This window comes from Leuresthes tenuis, unplaced genomic scaffold (assembly GCF_036924035.1).
Source record: "Leuresthes tenuis unplaced genomic scaffold, fLeuTen1.0.hap1 SCAF_18, whole genome shotgun sequence".
In the NCBI taxonomy this organism is placed as follows: Eukaryota; Metazoa; Chordata; class Actinopteri; order Atheriniformes; family Atherinopsidae; genus Leuresthes; species Leuresthes tenuis.
In genome coordinates, this window is record NW_027325372.1 from 10,863,651 (window position 1) to 10,881,005 (window position 17,355).

At 38.6% G+C, this 17,355-nt stretch overlaps 1 protein-coding gene across 1 annotated transcript; it reads right to left on the reverse strand.

Moving 5' to 3' along the window:
* Positions 1-667: 667 nt before the first annotated feature.
* LOC140274906 (TBC1 domain family member 20) lies at positions 668-17,147 on the reverse strand. Its single transcript, XM_072370292.1, has 10 exons — positions 16,932-17,147; positions 14,996-15,050; positions 13,371-13,501; positions 13,149-13,229; positions 12,394-12,580; positions 11,962-12,063; positions 9,652-9,793; positions 8,779-8,963; positions 7,001-7,110; positions 668-4,906 (listed from the first exon to the last, which is right to left on the reverse strand). The coding sequence occupies exons 1-10, from the start codon at positions 16,999-17,001 to the stop codon at positions 4,725-4,727; spliced, it is 1,245 nt and encodes a 414-aa protein (XP_072226393.1). The 5' UTR covers positions 17,002-17,147; the 3' UTR covers positions 668-4,724.
* Positions 17,148-17,355: the final 208 nt, after the last annotated feature.

Below are 17,355 nucleotides of genomic sequence, written 5' to 3' on the forward strand. Positions count from 1 at the left end.
ACACGCTGGACAGGTCGCCAGTCTATCGCAGCCACACAGAGACAAACGAGACAAACAACCGTGCACACTCACACTCCTCGTGTCAATTTATAGACAACAGTTAACCTAACAATTGTTAGAATTGTTTTTAGACGGTGGGACAACAGTCATACTGATGTGGCCTCGATACTTAAAAAACATCGGAACAAATTTTCAATTAGGCTTAAGTAGGCTCGTTAAATCCCTCACATATTTGAAGTTTAGAGATAGACATTCTCACCAAAAAGAACCTTAAAACTACAGCATGTGGTAGGAGGTACAGTGGAGCTCACTTTTGAGAATCGTGGTGTAAAAACATGTTATTGGGAACTTCGCTACTCAAAAAATACCTGGTCAGGGCTCAAGTTGGTGGCACAAGTTTGAGAACAAAGTGGTTTTGGCTAGAATGCCTGAGACATCGATGTTGCATCACATTAAGCTGCTTCGCCTGTTGAGATCACCCATCAGTACCTTAAAAACACTTTCATGCACACTATACTACTTGGCCTCAGTTGTGTCAATGCATTTTTATATGGACAACCCCAACCCCCCCCCCAAAAAAAAAAGAAGTGTTTGTCTGCTTTATAATTTGTTCTTCCATTACTTCTAAAAAAAAATAAATAAATAAATAAACACTGATGCCAAAAGTGTTTTCTTTGCCATTTATTCACTTATATTCTTTATAGACACAGATGTTAATTCAGATGTGAAACACAGTCGGTACAATAAGTTCAAGTGTGAGTGAGAGTGATATAGTTGTGACGTCACCCTAAAAAAACCACCACAAAACACATGCATGGAAAAACCCATGAACCACTTGTATCAGCATACAGCTTAAGGCTCGAATTAACTGTAACAAACACACGATGTGAACAAGTCTTTCAGGATATTTTCAGACCGGAGGGAAAAACAGCACAGCCGAATTTTCACTTAAAGCTCAGCTCCAGGCTTTTTAAACACGCTTTATAACGTGTTAAAAATAAAAATATTTAGATTCAATTCACAAACTGACAAAAACAGTTATTTTCATTTTGCCATTTATGCTCAGTGTTAGGACTTGAAAAAACAACACTAGTTTGGATTAAAACTAATATCAGGTGGAAAAAAATAAATAAAATAAATAAATAAAAAATAATAAAAATCGGTAAAACTTATTCAGGAGGGGGGTTATGTTTTGGAAAAACTAGGTGGAGTACAAAAGCCCTTAAGTATTTGCAGCTGTGAAGTGTGGCATCAGGGGAGATGAAAAAATAATAAACTAGAACTGAAAAACAATGAAAGTGGGGCATAAAAAAAAAAGTATATGAAATATTTAAAACATCTGAATCATGTTCAACATCTTTCATTAGTAAATTGTTGCACTCCTGAAATAATGTGGCTTTTACTTCATATAAATTCATAATAATGTTAGACAGAGTATATGAAGTTTAGAAGCACTGAAGTCCAGAAATCACTCAGGAAACATTTCTGGCGTTTGTTATCTTTCTACAACTTTTTTCACTCACACCTGGTAATGTGCTTCGATCATTTTTTAGGGCATGTGCCAGACATGAGCAGGGGAGGTGCTGGTGTAGGTGTTGCTCAAGTTGAACATGTTTTTCAGAAAGAAAAAAAAAAAAAAAAAAAAAGATGATGAGAAAGTGTCTTAGCATGCCAACAGCCAGGGGCAGGAATTAAATCCTCATTAGGAGCTGGCTCCACTACCACTCTCTTCTGTGTTTTCGTGTGTTCATTTATGTGGCACGAGTACAACTACACAGTAGCATCAAAGGCATTGGTCAAAGGTTTCAGCCTGAGATTAATAAACAAAAAACAGGAAAAAAAACTATTTCAATCAAAAGATCTAGAAGATTTGTTTTTCTTTTCTTTTGCAGAAAATAAAACCACTTTAAAAGTAAAGCCAATGGTCACAGACACAACCTTTCTGCAGAAGGCCAGCAATGCACCACACAACAGGAAATGCTCCTCTTGCAGTGTCCTTTGTTTATCATTTTAGCACAAAGATTAAAAGGAGCAGCAAGCTGCTGTAGATGTGAAGGCTGATAGCACTCATATCAGTCCAAGCACAGCAAAGCATTTTGCCAGTAAGTCGTCCAGACTCTAACCTTCAACAAAAGTGCAATTAGTCATGTGTTTATCTTGGCGCTTTAGGTGTGTTGGTTGGGAGCTATCCAGCTACTATGAGTTTAGCATTGAGATACTTGTATGTTTCAGACATTTTAAACTTCTACTTTAACATTTGTTACCTGACCGGACACATTTCATTTGCAAAGATGGGATGTTTAGGGATGCTTGATGTTTTGTCTACATCTGGTAGGCCCAAGTTAATCAGTTCATTTTGGTTGATTCTAGAAATATTAAAGCTAATGTCATTATTGTATTCTGTGTAACTGCCTAATTTGTGTAACGTTATTACCAGATTATCCTGGCTGTTCTTCCTGCTGGCATATAATCCACTGCTTTTCAAATCCACACATCCATTTGGGCATATTAGGAAACAACTCAAAATTAAATGGAAAGCATTTATTTGTTTGTAACATTTTCAAACAAAACTATAAAAACACTGATTTTTGCCAGTATAGAATTGAAAGTCCTTCAAAACCTTCAGATTGTCGCTCATTGCGAAACACAACAACTTTTACTGTTCCATTTACTCAATAATATGTAACATACATTCATATTATCCAACTAATATTTCATATATAAATAAGCAGCCAATCATACTGTTGCTCCTACAATAAATAGCTGGATTGTTTAATGTTGATAACGAGGCAACGGAAGCACTAAGACGTTAAATAAACCAAGACTTTTAACAGAAGACAAACCACTGGCTTGCTTCTAAAGCTAATATTTTCTCTGATCTAGCAGACACACACAAGAAGTCCTAATTTGCTTGTGGGTCAGCTGACAAGCTACTGATTTGTTGATTAGTAATAATTAGACATTTGATTTCAATAATCAAAAATTTGGCATTTTGTAAAGAATGTCAGAGGTCATGAGGCTATAAATGCGTCTCTGACTGCCTGTCAGTGTATTACTGGAATTTTGCACACAGCAGACTGAGCATAGTTTATTTCAGTGCTTCAAAGCAACAAAAAAAGAAAAAAAAAAAGAATCAACAGGGCAGTCTGCCCAGTGAGCTGTGCAAACATGTGACACATTTATATCTGATGACAGAGCATGGGGAGTGGGGAGAGTGTTGTGACTCCAGCGAAGTTGTGTTAACAGCATCAGCAGCTTAGCTACATGCAAGTGAAAGCTGATAAATATTTCAGAGTGTAAGTCTACACACATGCATTGCCGTGTGGAGAATACCCCCCACTTCCTGTACAGCTGGGTGTACCTCAGGTGGAAGCAACCTCTATCATTAATATTCACTTTTCAAGTTATGAAACTGTGATTATGCTGGATCCAACTATAACTACAGCATGTGCGACGCCGTCTGGGAAAGCAACTTTTTCCTCATCAAAAAAACAAAAAATATTATATTAAAAGAAAGAAAAACTTAGCCAATCAGATGACCTGAACTAATAACAGTTTCTCCATCAAATAAATTAAATAAAGCCTTACAATAAGTAACTTTAAACTACAAAACACTTGACGGAAACGTGATGCAGAGAAATCCATGTACTGTGGCTCTGTTGACGGCAGTTCAGGGTGGATGTTGGCCCAAACCTGCTAAATATTTCAGGAATGTACATGTAGTGGTGTCTTCCCTGTATTCATTCAGCAATGGTGGGCCATAACAGCTCTAAAAATGCTGTAGAAAATCATTTTTAAAAAAAATCTGAAAGAAAAATGTTCAATACCTCCTTCAAAATGCATCCGTGAAAGCACTGCCGCTTGAATTACGTGCCAACGGTGTGTAATGATCAGGTTTTGGGGGGGTAACAGCTCTTTTTTGTGTGTCAAGCTCTCGCATAAATGTAACTCGCTGACACCTGAAGTAAAGCAATTAATACAAGGCTCACAGGCAAAATCTTCCCCCTCCCGACTGTCCTCCTTTACTCAAAACCAGAAGCTTTCAGCAGAAAACACCGGTCTTTAATAATTTGTATTCGTGTGTCATCGTGCTGGTTATGTGCGGTATTTACTTTTAGATATGGCTGCTGATCCAACAAGTGCACTGAAACTGTCAACTGAAATGCACGACACAAGGGTGACGTTCTGAAAAATAAGCAAAATAATCAGCTGACAAGAAAAAGAGACACGTGTGAAAATGGTATGACTAAAGGAGCGCATGAGAAGCAGCCGGAAAGAGCGAGATGCGTTCATGTCTCAAATGCATGGACAGATTCTGAGATATCGGGCCTCTGGGTGATGAGATGCCTAAACCCTCCCCTACAGGAGCGAGCTCGTTAAACTTTTCTTCATGGCTCCTTTTGCTAATTTTGTGTCGCTCTGTGGCCTGTTTTTTTTTTCTCTCTCATCTCATTTTGGTCTTTTGACTTGATTGACACGCTGTGATATTACCACACAGGCTCTTAAGACTTTGTCCAGCTGGTTGCACAAATCCTGAGGTTCACTAGTATATAACATTTGTTCATTGTTGTAAAGCAGAAACAACCTGTTTGGCATCAAGACAGCTCCTGAATTCCACCACGATCTCTGCAGGTGAGAGGATCTTCAAGTCTGTGTTTGTGTTTTTGTGGATGCATGCTGTTCCATCACGGCAGCAGATGATTGTTGTCGTTGTGTTTTGCACATCAGAACAGCTGAAGTAACACTTCAGGTCCCCAGTCCATGGCAGTCTGAGCCACAGCGAACACAGCTGCCCCGAGCGTAGCCGACAGCCCCCACACTGCCATTTTCACCATCCTGTTCCCAGTCCCCCACAGTTGGCCTCGGTCCCCAGGCAAGTCGGCCTCCAGGCCAGTGTGTCGAGAGGCTACGAGCAAAAAAAACAAGAGGAAGTGGTCAGACTGCGAGGAGTAAACATGGAGGGGCAGGAGGATTAATAGTGCTCAAACCAGAAGCTGCATTTCATAGTGGAATTGGAGGCAAAAAGGGAATTGAGGAGTGGTAAAACACCAGGAATGAAAGCAAGAAGGGCACAACATATACTTTAAAATATCTAAAACCTTCCTTTAATTGAAAAAAAGTACAAAGACGAAACACTAAATTTTTTCTATTTTTAAAAACACAGAGTACCAAATTGTTTGGCACAAAAAAAGTTGTATTTTTCCACTTGTTTTATTTCTTTATATCATTATTTTTAAACCAGTCTGGAGAAAAAGACTCCTCTTCTGGGAAAAACAAATGAATTATAGCCTCCAAAACGACCATGAAAGCAAATGAGTTTGAAAACACTTTCAGCGCTAAATTAATGTTGTAACCTTCACGGAGGTTTACTGAAGTGCCGCATTAACACTTGTTAGTTTTAGCATTTAGATGCAGCTCGTGAGTGCAATTCTTAAATCTGGAATTTCGGTTTATTTCATTTTGGCTTTACGGTCTAATTTAACATCCATGTTTAATGGCCGTGACAGCACGTGCATTAAAAAGCTTGGGTATTCTGTTATAACTGGGATGCATAATGATGGGCAGCGGTGTCAAAACTTTTAGCGAAACCAAGTGAGAGAAGCTCGTGTACATGTGTGCAGTGCAGCTAAACACCGGCAGCGCTGAGAGCATACAACAAAGCAACATGAAGATAAGTTTTGTTTTTATTGGGCTTTTAACCAACATCCCGAAATAAAAATATCAAGTTTTTGTCACCTGGAAATGTGTCAGTTCAAACTATTCCTTAAAACTCTCTCAGCTCAATTCTAGCTTTGTTCTTTTTTTCTCTTAGGAAAGATTATTCAATACGATTGATAAAAAGCATGGATATCCTCGGTGAGATGATGTATCGAGCCACTTTTTTTTATGAAATGTTATATACCTACAGTGTTATTAGGACATGTGTTCTTGGTCTACAGGGTCAGTTTGGCCCATTTTGTAATTGTGCAAAATCAGAAAATTCAACAGCACAAAAAGAAGTAAAGACATCCAGCTATTTGTTGAAAGTCAGTGGGAACAATAAGCTTTATTTTTTATTACAAAGTAATTAGAAAGTCTCCCCTTTTGGTTTGCATGCTTTAAATTTCCATTAACAGAAATGCAGGATGCACAGTTATGTGACCGATTTTTTATTCACATGATGTTATTTATGTTATTTTCTGTAGTCAGAGGCATACGGCTGTAAATCGGGCCTCACAGTGAGAACACATGGGATGAACCACCTGCTGCACAAAGAGAAGATGCTGAACTGAACTTATGACTCAGTGTCGGCATTGTGAGAAATATGTGAACGCACTTATTTTTTTGAGCAGGCACATAAAAGAAGGTTAATAGCTTAAAAAAATATATCTTTAGTCGTCCAAGAGATCCCGTCCAAATCCTCCACCCTTCATCAGTGAAAAGAGTTGCTAAACAGAAGCTTTCTTACTTACTAAATTGATAAAATTACAGAATGAAAACACATTTAACTCTAGCTGAGAAATGCTGATGATAAATTGTTTCGGGAATGGGTTTCATGGCATAAAATTGTTTGCCACAGTGAAATCAGGGGGTTATATAAATCGATTTTTTGTATGTCTAATACGCTTTTCATTATTTTCTAATTGCATTGGCCTGTGGGAAAAATTCATCTCTTCGTTTTTTTTCTGCCATATTCAAATTTGCACTTGATTGGTCAGACGGGGGTGCTACAACATTTGTTTACTTGTTATAGATTGGCCCAAAGGGGGAGGTGTTTACGGTTGTCTCATTCTCAAGAATTATGTCCCTATTGTGAGCATCAAAAATGCCTGAAAGCAGAGGAACCGAAGCATTTTGGTTGGGAGTTTCACATTCAATATATATCTATGTTTGCCAACCAAAAGACACAATGCAGCAAGGATGCACTTCTACCTCACCCATCTACATGTGTATCTGCATTTTCTGTATGTGTGGAGTCAACCTTCAGAGAGTTTAATAAGATTACAGTGACTATTTTTACCATGTCTGGAGGTGGTGGAGCCCTGGGCCCTGGTGAGGCGTTGGAGAACAGAGTCTGGCCTCTGGTGGAGAGTGGAAAGCTGAAACGCTTGGAAAGTGCTGATGGACAGGCTGGAGAAAGAGGAAGAGGGGAATGGAAAGGGAGAGTTAGCGAGTGATGAACAACAGTTAGCTCTGTGAACATCTGGAGCAACATGGGAAGATGGACTGATGGGTAAAGTGATGGATGAAGACAGGTGAGGAAGAGAATGGGAGACAATTTGAGAGAAATGCTAACTCAGTAGTTCCTGTGTATAGGAGGCTACCATATGTGTGTGAAATGAGTATCTCTCAGTGTGTCAGTCAAGGTCTTGTGCCACTTCCTGTTGTAAACAGTGACAGAAAGCTGCACTAAAGGACGCTGACAGACAGAAAGCAACTGATAGCTGCAGATACACAGTGGGAGTGTGTGCTCATTTCTCTGAGGTTTCCTCAACAATAATGATTGGGGAAAAAAAAAGGAAAAAGGAAAATGGGAGCACGGTCACTAAATTAACTGTGTTTTGGTTGCACCTTTTGATGATAGAGTCAGGAAATGTTTTTAGAGCGCCCCCTTTTGGTCCTTCCAGGAATTACATTTCACTAACACTGGAACTATTTCACTAAAACAAACAGAAACCAACTTTAATCAATAGTTTCTCAAGCAGAAATACTTCAAATTAATAATTTATAGCATTTAAAAAAAAAGTAGTGCAACCTCTCTTTTGTGTGCAAAAATAAATTTAATATCTTTAGATTTTAGATCGAATACGTAAAAGGCTTCATCTTGTGGTAAGGAAAGGTACCTTGGACTTTTAAATTTAAATGTCTGACCCTGAGTTTTTTTACAACAAAAGGAAGTCCCTTTAAAAATACTTCACGATAAAGGACAAATATATATATTTATTTGAGGCTGTAGCCTTGAGCAAAGCACTAATCTTTGCAGCATTTGGATGAAGGCACAAAAATCTTTGCAATAGACCATAATGAGCAAAAACACCACGACTGGTAATGGTAAAAAAAGAAACAAACATGGGGCAATCGTGATTTGCAATGTACAAGTGCTTGACTTTAAAACTGACAGACTGAAGTTGTTATTCCAAGTGTCAGACAGCAATAAAGCAAAGATTTTTCACCAAAGTGTTACAGTGGGAAATAACCCACTCTGAAATCACATGGGAGGGGAGTTGATGCAGGACAAAAATGGTCTACATGAGAGTGAAAGGCAGCTCCCCAGAAAAGAGTGGACATTACACAGTTGGATTTAAAAAAATGTGCCTCTGTAGAAGCAGTTTGTGCTTTTTCAAACTGCTCCAACAAAGTGTTGAAAGAAACAGATTTCACAGACTACAACTGGAGCATGCTCAAGTTGCAGCTAGTTGTAAATACAATACACAGACCATCATCTTTGTGATAAACACCAATCCTGATGCCTACTATAACTCAAACTGTAGAAGAACCCTTCTGTGGTTTTTTCCTGAAACGAAATGCTGCCAAAACAGTGGAGGGACCTGCTGAAAACGCTAGAGCTCACCCTCCTGAATATTTTCTTTCTAGAATTTCTTGGAGGCTTTTGTTTGGTTTATTCCAATTCAATAAAACTCATGTGTCTTGTTCAAATGTGGTAACAACTGCAAACATTTTTATGTAAAAAAAGTCCTTTATATCAATAAGTTGTCGGTTGAAAAATGAAAAATCCCTGAATTTTCTTTTAAGCAGTATTACCACATGAGCCGTTTTTAATTTTAATCGTTCCCTCACCTCTTGCGAGACTGTAGCGCTGCCTGTTTAGCCAGTAATGATGGAGGGTACTGGTCAAACAGCTCCTGGGCCTGGCCAATCAGAAGTTCATAGGGGAGATCCTCAGGTATGCGTGAGAGGAGGTGGTGCACCATGGCCATGTCACACTCCGTCTGCTTCACCTCCTTTTCTCTGTGCAAGACAATCTGAGGAGAAGAGGATTGAAGGAGGATTTAAGAGTTTTTGATTCCACATTTTGTGCTGCTTTTGGTGCTACAACTATGGTACAGCAGTGAAACAGGCAGATGTAAAGTTAAAGCCCCACGCTGGGCCCTGAACTCAGCCTTGGAGGAAACATGACCACATTCTACTTTGTTGTTTCACACACTTCAAACAGAGCCCTCCTTCTGCACAGCCCCTAAACACACACACACATACACAATATACTAAACCACCTTCAGCAACAAACAAGAAAAATGTGCACAGTTATACCTCCTGATAAACATGCACAACATCTTCAAACATAAATAGATCAGTGAAGAACAAAAAGATGCATGTATAAAACCAAATTAAATTATCTCCACAAACACACTCATGTTTATAATAATGAGAATAAAGCTGGGCTTAGTTTTAATGTTTGTGTTCTTCTCACAAAATCCCTCATACCCATCAGCTCTCCTTCAACTTCTATCCTCCATCTGTCCCTCCTTTTCTCTGTACTCCTCTTTCTCATCTGTTCTTTAGGAGGCATCTAATTAACCAGCCTAGTGACTTCACAGTACTGTGCCTCATTGTGAGTATCAGTGTTCTTGCGTGGCAAGAGGAATTTGTGTGTCCTGGATTAATGAGAAAACTATCCCACTGACTGTTCTGTTTGCATCGCCAATCTATTACCGTAGCAGCGAGGTAGATGGGCATCAGTGGATGTGACGCCAGGAAGAAGTCGTATAGTCTCAGGGTGCGTTTGAAGTCTGACAGGACGTGGCCGTACCATGTGATGAGCCAGGAAAGTGCAAAGATGGTTCCAACCTCCGCTCTAAAGAGAAAAGGCAAAAGCACAAAGAGATGTAAACAAAAACAATCTGCAAATGTGGAAGGAAACACTTATTTTTAATTTCTGCATTTTAATCTCACAGTTCATTTCCCCCTTCTTTAAACTACTGACATGAATAAATAATAATTCATCTATCCCAAAGGGTAATTATATGACATTAACATTTATAGTACACCTTTCATATTTACATACATAGTCTTTTGTGCATCTTAAATTGAGATGCTGTTGAAAGGTCTTAAACTTCAACCAATAAAGCCCCCCCTTATGAGTGTGTTTTAGCCAAGATAGACAGTGTAAACATAATTTGAAGCCTACAACCATTTAACAGCAATATACATCGATCATCGATAAAGTTAGTAAATCTACTCCTGCTGGGAAGCCACGTGCCACCTACATAAACTAAAAAACTTCAACAAAACAAATGAAAACCAACAGCTGATTGGAAAGATGAAGATTTTAAAATGAATAACTAATAGCATGCCTGAAAAAGAACTACGGTAAATAAAAATAAGCACGGTCTAAAAAAATTATCCCAATATAACAAATACCACAAGATTCCCTTTCATTTTTTTACATTTGGGAAAGGAGGAGGTCGAACTTCTCAAGAACCAGAGAAAGGAATAAGACCACGGTAACATGCAACATCAGAGACAGAGGTTAAAACCTCTCACTATATCTGATAACCTGTTACCAAATGCATTTACACTGTGCACCATCGCTGCGGTGGATCTGAGTAAAAAAAAAAAAAAATGTGTTACTCCAACTGTTTATTTTAAGGTGCTTGACATCTAACATTTTGACGTCTTTCGATGAGCATCTGTTGACATTTAGGACATGCATTTAGTTGTAAAACCAAACATTATTGCACTGCTCTGGGCACAATGTGGATTTAACCCAAATGTAAAAGGAAGTCTCAATAGATTTGCTGCAAAAAGCTGTCAGTCAAAGATGCCAATACTTCTATCTAAGAAGAAACAAACACCATCAACAGATCCAGTCTACTAAGTCATCAGCCTCAAAGAGAGAGCTGTAGCTGTTGTTCCAGGTTATTATTCATAGCCATCATTCAATTATGCATTTTCTATTCACAAAGCTTGAATGGCAAACATAATCTTTTATGTACATATTCCAGTGCTCACTAAATAAAAATTGCTTTTCTAGGCAAGGTGCAGGTCTGTTATAAGATGACAGCGGTATAAAATAAACAGGGGGGGAAATGACAGTTTTACTTGCAAATAAATGTATAACAATGTGGCTATTATCAAATATTTAATGATCAGGACAATGTTAGTTGTGTGTTTTTGCTCAATTCTGAAGTAGATTAGAAACTGAGAGGTTGTTGATGAATATTGCATTGGGAGGAAGGGAAATGAGTGCTAGAAGGAGGTAGTGACAGATGAAATAAAGTCACTGAGAATGACGAACAGAGGGGCAAGGAGCATGTGTGATGAGAGGGGCAGAAAATTTAGATGAAGTAGGAGAGAAAGCGATGCAACAAGAAAGAAAGGGAAGCAGGAGGAGGAGAGAATAGAAAAGGCAGAAAGGAAGTGAAAATTAAAAGCAGCAATCCAAATGCTGAAGCGGGATGTTGTTTTATCCTGCTGTCTTTCTCCAAGTGCAATGTCTTGTTTCTGCTGCTCCGCATGTTTTTTATTTGCAATAAAAATATGCAAGATGTCAACAGAGTATCAATAATGAACAGGCAACAAGGGACAAATGTACCATAGATGCACACAGACATAAATATAAAAGTACTTCAAAGTTCAATGTATTGATTTTAAAACATTCACTGAAAATATTGTTAACCTGCAGTAGCTGGTTTCATCTAATCAAGCATCATTTGTTGTTTCAATAAACTTTTTCCGGCTGATTTTCCAACAGAACTTCAGACATTTGGCAAATAACATAACATGCAGACCTGATGGGACAATCAAGCCTCCACAAGAGCTGTAGAACAATAAGATGCTGCAACTTCACAGTGAGAAAATACAGATGCATCTGTAGTAATATTTCAACAAACTGCTCGACCCTTTCTCCGGCTGGAAAGCTTATAATTGAAAATCAGCACTGTGGTGCCCTCTAGTGGCCTTCACATGTAAACCAAAACGACACCGGCTATTTACAGATTTTCTCTATCTATGAGTTTCTACCTGATCATGAAGTCATGTAGTTCCATATCGACCTGCTCCAGTATCGGCATGAGATAGTTTAAAATATGCTTGGTGCTGTCCATGGTAGGGTCCATGAAGTCTCTAAACAGGGAGAAGACAGACAGATGTTAGATATATTAACCCAGTGTTTCTCAATTCCGGTCCTCATGACCCACTGCCCTGCATGTTTTCGATGTTTCCCTCCTCCACCACACCTGATTCAAATAAATGGCTCCTTATCAGGTCACTGCAGAGCTTGATGACGAGCTGATCATTTGAATCAGGTGTGGTGGAGGAGGGAAACATCGAAAACATGCAGGGCAGTGGGTCATGAGGACTGGAATTGAGAAACACTGTATTAACCAAATGTACCTTTTGTTAAATCGACACTCCAACCTAAAATTATTTGGTTCAGCAGGAAAAACACACAACCTGAGGTGATAACTGGACAGTGTGTCCAGCATGGCGATGGCCATCCGCTCCCCAACCACCAGCAGCAGAGTGACAGCCACATCGTGGTAGCCTTGGTAGTAGTGGAGCTGAGGGTTACTTTTCAACACCTGCAGTATGAGATCAGTTAGCTGCTCCTGGAGCACTGCCCTCTCTGCAACTGGCATCCCTGTGAGACAGCAACGAAACAAGACATTCATAACATGCAAAATATTAGAGGTTTAGCATGACATATTTAACTCTAGCCCACATTTCAGCGTTTTAAAACAGACCTCTAACTGCGCTGTTCATTTACAAATGAAATGTGCATAAAATACAGATCTGACATTTCCTCAGGTGTAACTTCAACAGACCTCGTGCTTGTCTATACACATCGTGTTTGAACATTTATCACATTTTTTAAAAGAGAAATAATGAGTTTTAAGTTCAGCTTCTCTTAAAAGGCGACTGTTCTTTTCAAGCAGGCTTTCCACTGGTTGCAAAAATGAACGGAGTCATGACTAAAGTCTGACTGAGTTTGAATTGAAACAGCCTCTCAGACAATTTTTGGCTCACAACACATGGACGTCTGACAACATAAGTCTTTCCTGGTGAAGCTTTAACACAGCTCATTATCTATCTGTCAGATAACTCAGATAACCATGCTGCTGGAAGTACGGGGTGAAGATTGATAAACGGCACAGTCACAGCAGAGATAACGCACACACACACATATATATATATATGTGTGAAACCACCTTTAGGGAACCGCTTCATGGACCTCCTGACATCCAGGACTACTTGGTTGTAGTCCTTGTGGTTCTCCCTCACATCTCGACCTGCAGCAGAAAAGACAATGCTGCCTTTATTACCACAGTCACACTACTGCTTACACTACCCGCAAACAGCATTATGTAGTAGTTGTTGAAAAGTAAATATCACCAATTGCTTCACTACATTCGTTATTAAGGTATACCAACCAGGTTTGTGTGGTAGATCGTACACATTTATGTTCAGTAATTTGGGCCACACTTTTCTCCTCAGTTCATCAGTGAGCAGACCTCCTTTGGTGGCTGCAGCTCTCCTCAGGGTCTCAATGTCCACTGGATCTCTGTTTACCCAAAAGTAACAATTGCATCATGTTCAGAATGATGCACTACAACAAATTCAGCTTCCACTGTAAAAAACATACAGCTGTCCTCAAATCCTACCTTGCATGTTATAAAGGGACCGCACAGTTTACAGTGTACACACAAGCATCTTCACAACAGTTTTAAATTATTTAAATTACAGTCTCACCATATAGATAGCTAAACTACTATCTGTCTATCTATCTGTTAATCATTTATTTGCCGTACATCAGTCAAACATAATGCACAATGTAGGATGGCAGCTAAGCCCAAATGGCTTAGCTGATTAGACAAAGAAAACTATTGTTTTGTTGTTGTGCAAAGCTTCTCATGCAGTCTCAACTGCTTCCTTACTCCAAGGGGATCATGAGTCGTGTCGAGCTTCTCCTCTGGAACCATGTGACTTAGTCACCAAGTGGGAAATTCTTTTAGCATATAGTGATGAAGGTCATTGTCTGCAGATAAATACATACCACGTAATTCTGGAGCAAGAGATTGAACAAACAGTGTAAGAGGGATTCCCATTAGATATGACGGAGTCTGTGGCCTTCAGCTACAGGAGACACTTTATAAAAATGGAAATGTGCAAAAAACTTATGACTCTAACAAAGATGGACATTTCCAGGAAGATTTTCTGGAGGAACAACCTCCCAAACTTTAACCCAAACTTCATCTACAAGTACTTTAAGTAGAATGCTTCATCACCAGTAATATAACTAGTGTATCACTGTTTTCTTCTTTTCCATCTTTTAATTTGATTTTAAACTAAAACAACAGGAAAAGACAGATAAAGGTAGTTTTTTTTTTTTTTAAACATTGCTAAGGCTTTTATTTAAGAGTTTTTGTAGCTGAAGTCAATGTTTAATATTTCTATGTTATCCACGAATAGATTACTTTTATTCAAGTTTATCTTGTGTCTGACAAGGAATTTAACTAACTGAGCACTGAGACACCAACTGGTAGGCAGGTTGGGTCTGAGATGTAAGGCAGGTTACCAACAAGCTCTATGTCTCCTCTGCAAACGTCTGCAATGTCTCCACCACTGCTGTCGCATTGGACTTATAAGACCAGACCAAAGAGCTGGCAAACTATATTGTTTGTCTGGGTATAGTTTATCCCAAGTTTTAAAAGATGGCTGTCTGAATCCAAAGTTTCCCATAACAGCCACTAAATACTTCTACTTGGCTCCATCAAAAGCCTTTTCAAGGCCAAGTGACATAATACATATATGGGAGCAGTTTTGGAGGCGGCATTAAAATGATCAAAAGCCACCTGACGTTACAAAAGCAGCAACCATTTTCAATAAAGCTGCTCTGGTCAGTATCAATTACAGGAGGGATAACTTGCTCCAGCCCACCTGCCAGACACTATAACGTTTTTTAATGTCAAAATATAATTAGCTTTACAAGAGTTCAAGTGAATATGTCCTGTGAATAAAGAATATCAAGCACTATGTGTAGCAATATCACTTTCACCTGATCAAAGCCTGATGGATGTCAGTCAGCTTCTGTTTCCTCCCACAGTCTGGTTCTGTGAGAAAAAAAAAACAGATTAAAAGAGGAGAAAGGGAAGCAGTAGTGATGGATTAGAAATAAATGTTTGAGGAATAAAAGAAAGGGTCACAGGAGGGTGAACAGAAAGCAGATATTAGGACACAGAAGGAAACCTGTAAAAGGTAGAAGTGGAACACGGGATAAAGACATGTGGGGATAGATGGATGGAGCAGAAAGACATCAAGGAGAGATCACTGTGGTTATAAATAGAGGCAGTAATACTGTGCTTTAAACCTTTATACAGATACAAAACAGGTGAGGTTTCAGAGGGTGGGACAGATTATTTTGTACTGTCTCAATTATCACTGTAATCAAACATTTAATGTAAGACTTTTGCAAGAAGTCAACAAATCTGCTCTTTGCTATTTCATTCTATTGGTCATCAGACAAACTTTTTATCTCTATCTTCCTTTTTGAATCCCCATTATCCCGATAGAAAGATTTTTTATTTTCTACCAATCCAATAAACACATCAGGATGAGTGACAAATAAGACATGTCAAGTTGAGCATATCAAAAATCTCCTGTTTTAAAAGCATGCTAGACCTAACGTACATTTTACACTTTTGTTGGTTTTTCATTGTCTAAACGCTGAAAGCATAATTTTATTTTTGCAAAAGGTTGAATGTGCCCAAAAAAATGCCAAATGATGCAAGCAGGAAAAAAAATCTCTCATCAGAGGAAGTATTTAACTTTAAAAAGTTCAAATATGGCTTTTTAGGTGTTTTTTGCATTTCTGAGCAACATTTTCTCAACACAAGATTTCATATCATCCAACATAATTTTACTGCATATTAAGATATTTTCTCAAGATAATTTGTCTACGCCAATTGACTTACACCAATTACACCCTGTGACGATGTTGCCTTAACAACTGACGACAACAATGTATTATTCTGAACTTGTTCTTATTGGATTTTAGTTAAGAAATTATAGGACTACAATGAATGAGAATGAAACCACATGTTCAAAAAGTGTGTGTGTGCAAAAGGTGTGTGTGTGTGTATAAAGTGTAGGGTGGAAAAGACTGTGTGTACTTTGAAATGTCTCCAGTAAATAAGAACTAGCAAAATAAAAATTTCCACATAACTGACTTGAGTTTCTCCAAGTCACAGATAAAATGTGCTTGAGAGCACGCTCTAATGGAAAGTTACTGCATGTTAGTTGATGGGGAATGTTTTTAAAGCAATTTTAATCATGTGGCACAAAGTTTTGACAGTTACACCACATTCATATTCCTGCTACAGCATATATATTCTTTCAAAATTGATTAATCTCAGGAATTTAACACTAGATATTTTTTAAAAATATGTATGGTAGTCCTATATAAGTTCAACGATGCAAATGAATCAGTGACTGATAAAGTAGTTTGATTTATATGTTTGTAGTGCTTGAATGACTTGAGTAGTTAAACGGAGTGTTGAATGGAGTTATAAGACTTCACTATGACTAAAATAGCCATTTACGTATTTTCTCTGCCTGGTTGACAGCTGTAATTTCCCACGCTGTCCAAGTTTACCGAGCGTCCAATCTGGCTGACAGACTGCCACGCAAGCAGCATTTGGAGTTTACTCTGACAAAACCGTGTAGACAAAAGGACAACGGGTGGCACGACACGGGTTCGTTGTGCTGAAGACAACCCGAGACTCATGCCAAGGCTGTCACCTGACAGCACAAATAGTAACATTAAATCGGCTGTTGCTGGAGTCTAGGACCATTACAGTTTCCGTTCCTACAGATACACTGAATATATAAATAAATGTTCTAAATTTAAGTTTTAACAAAAAAACACAGCTTTGTGGGCTGAATCTAATAATCTTTATTTAAACACTAACGCTAGCTACCTGTGCTTCACTTACCTCTTGTGACAAATCCATTCTCATTCACCTCAACTCCTCCATTTTGTTTCTTCTTCTTATATTTTCTCATCCCTTTTAATAGGCTAAAGAACGGCAATGTTTGTACAGCCCCATACGAAAATAAAGGAATAAAAAGTGACTCTAGACAGGTAAAAAGCGCTGATATTATCTGTAACTACTGAGCTTCACTCAACAGCTGTGGCTGGGTGAATCAACCTAACAGGAGCTCGTTGCTAAGCTTCGATTGGACAGAAATAACACGTGACCTAGTGTACGTACACTATTGGTCCACCACGGACAAGCATCACAACCTTACTTGATTGTAGTTTTGTAGTCCTGATATGCGACTGATGGTGGCGATGTTGAGCCACTGAAAGTGGCTCAAAGACTAATTCTTAAAGTTTGAAACAGTTTTAAACTATTT

Bases quoted from the DNA above. Each gene is read 5' to 3' on its own strand.
- LOC140274906 (XM_072370292.1), bottom strand. From the start codon at position 17,001: ATGAGAAAATATAAGAAGAAGAAACAAAATGGAGGAGTTGAGGTGAAT. The intron at 13,230-13,370 runs GTTGGTATACCT...TTTCTGCTGCAG, and splicing joins CGATCTACCACACAAACCTG to GTCGAGATGTGAGGGAGAAC. The intron at 9,794-11,961 runs GTAGAAACTCAT...TTTTCTCTTTAG, and splicing joins CTACATGACTTCATGATCAG to AGCGGAGGTTGGAACCATCT.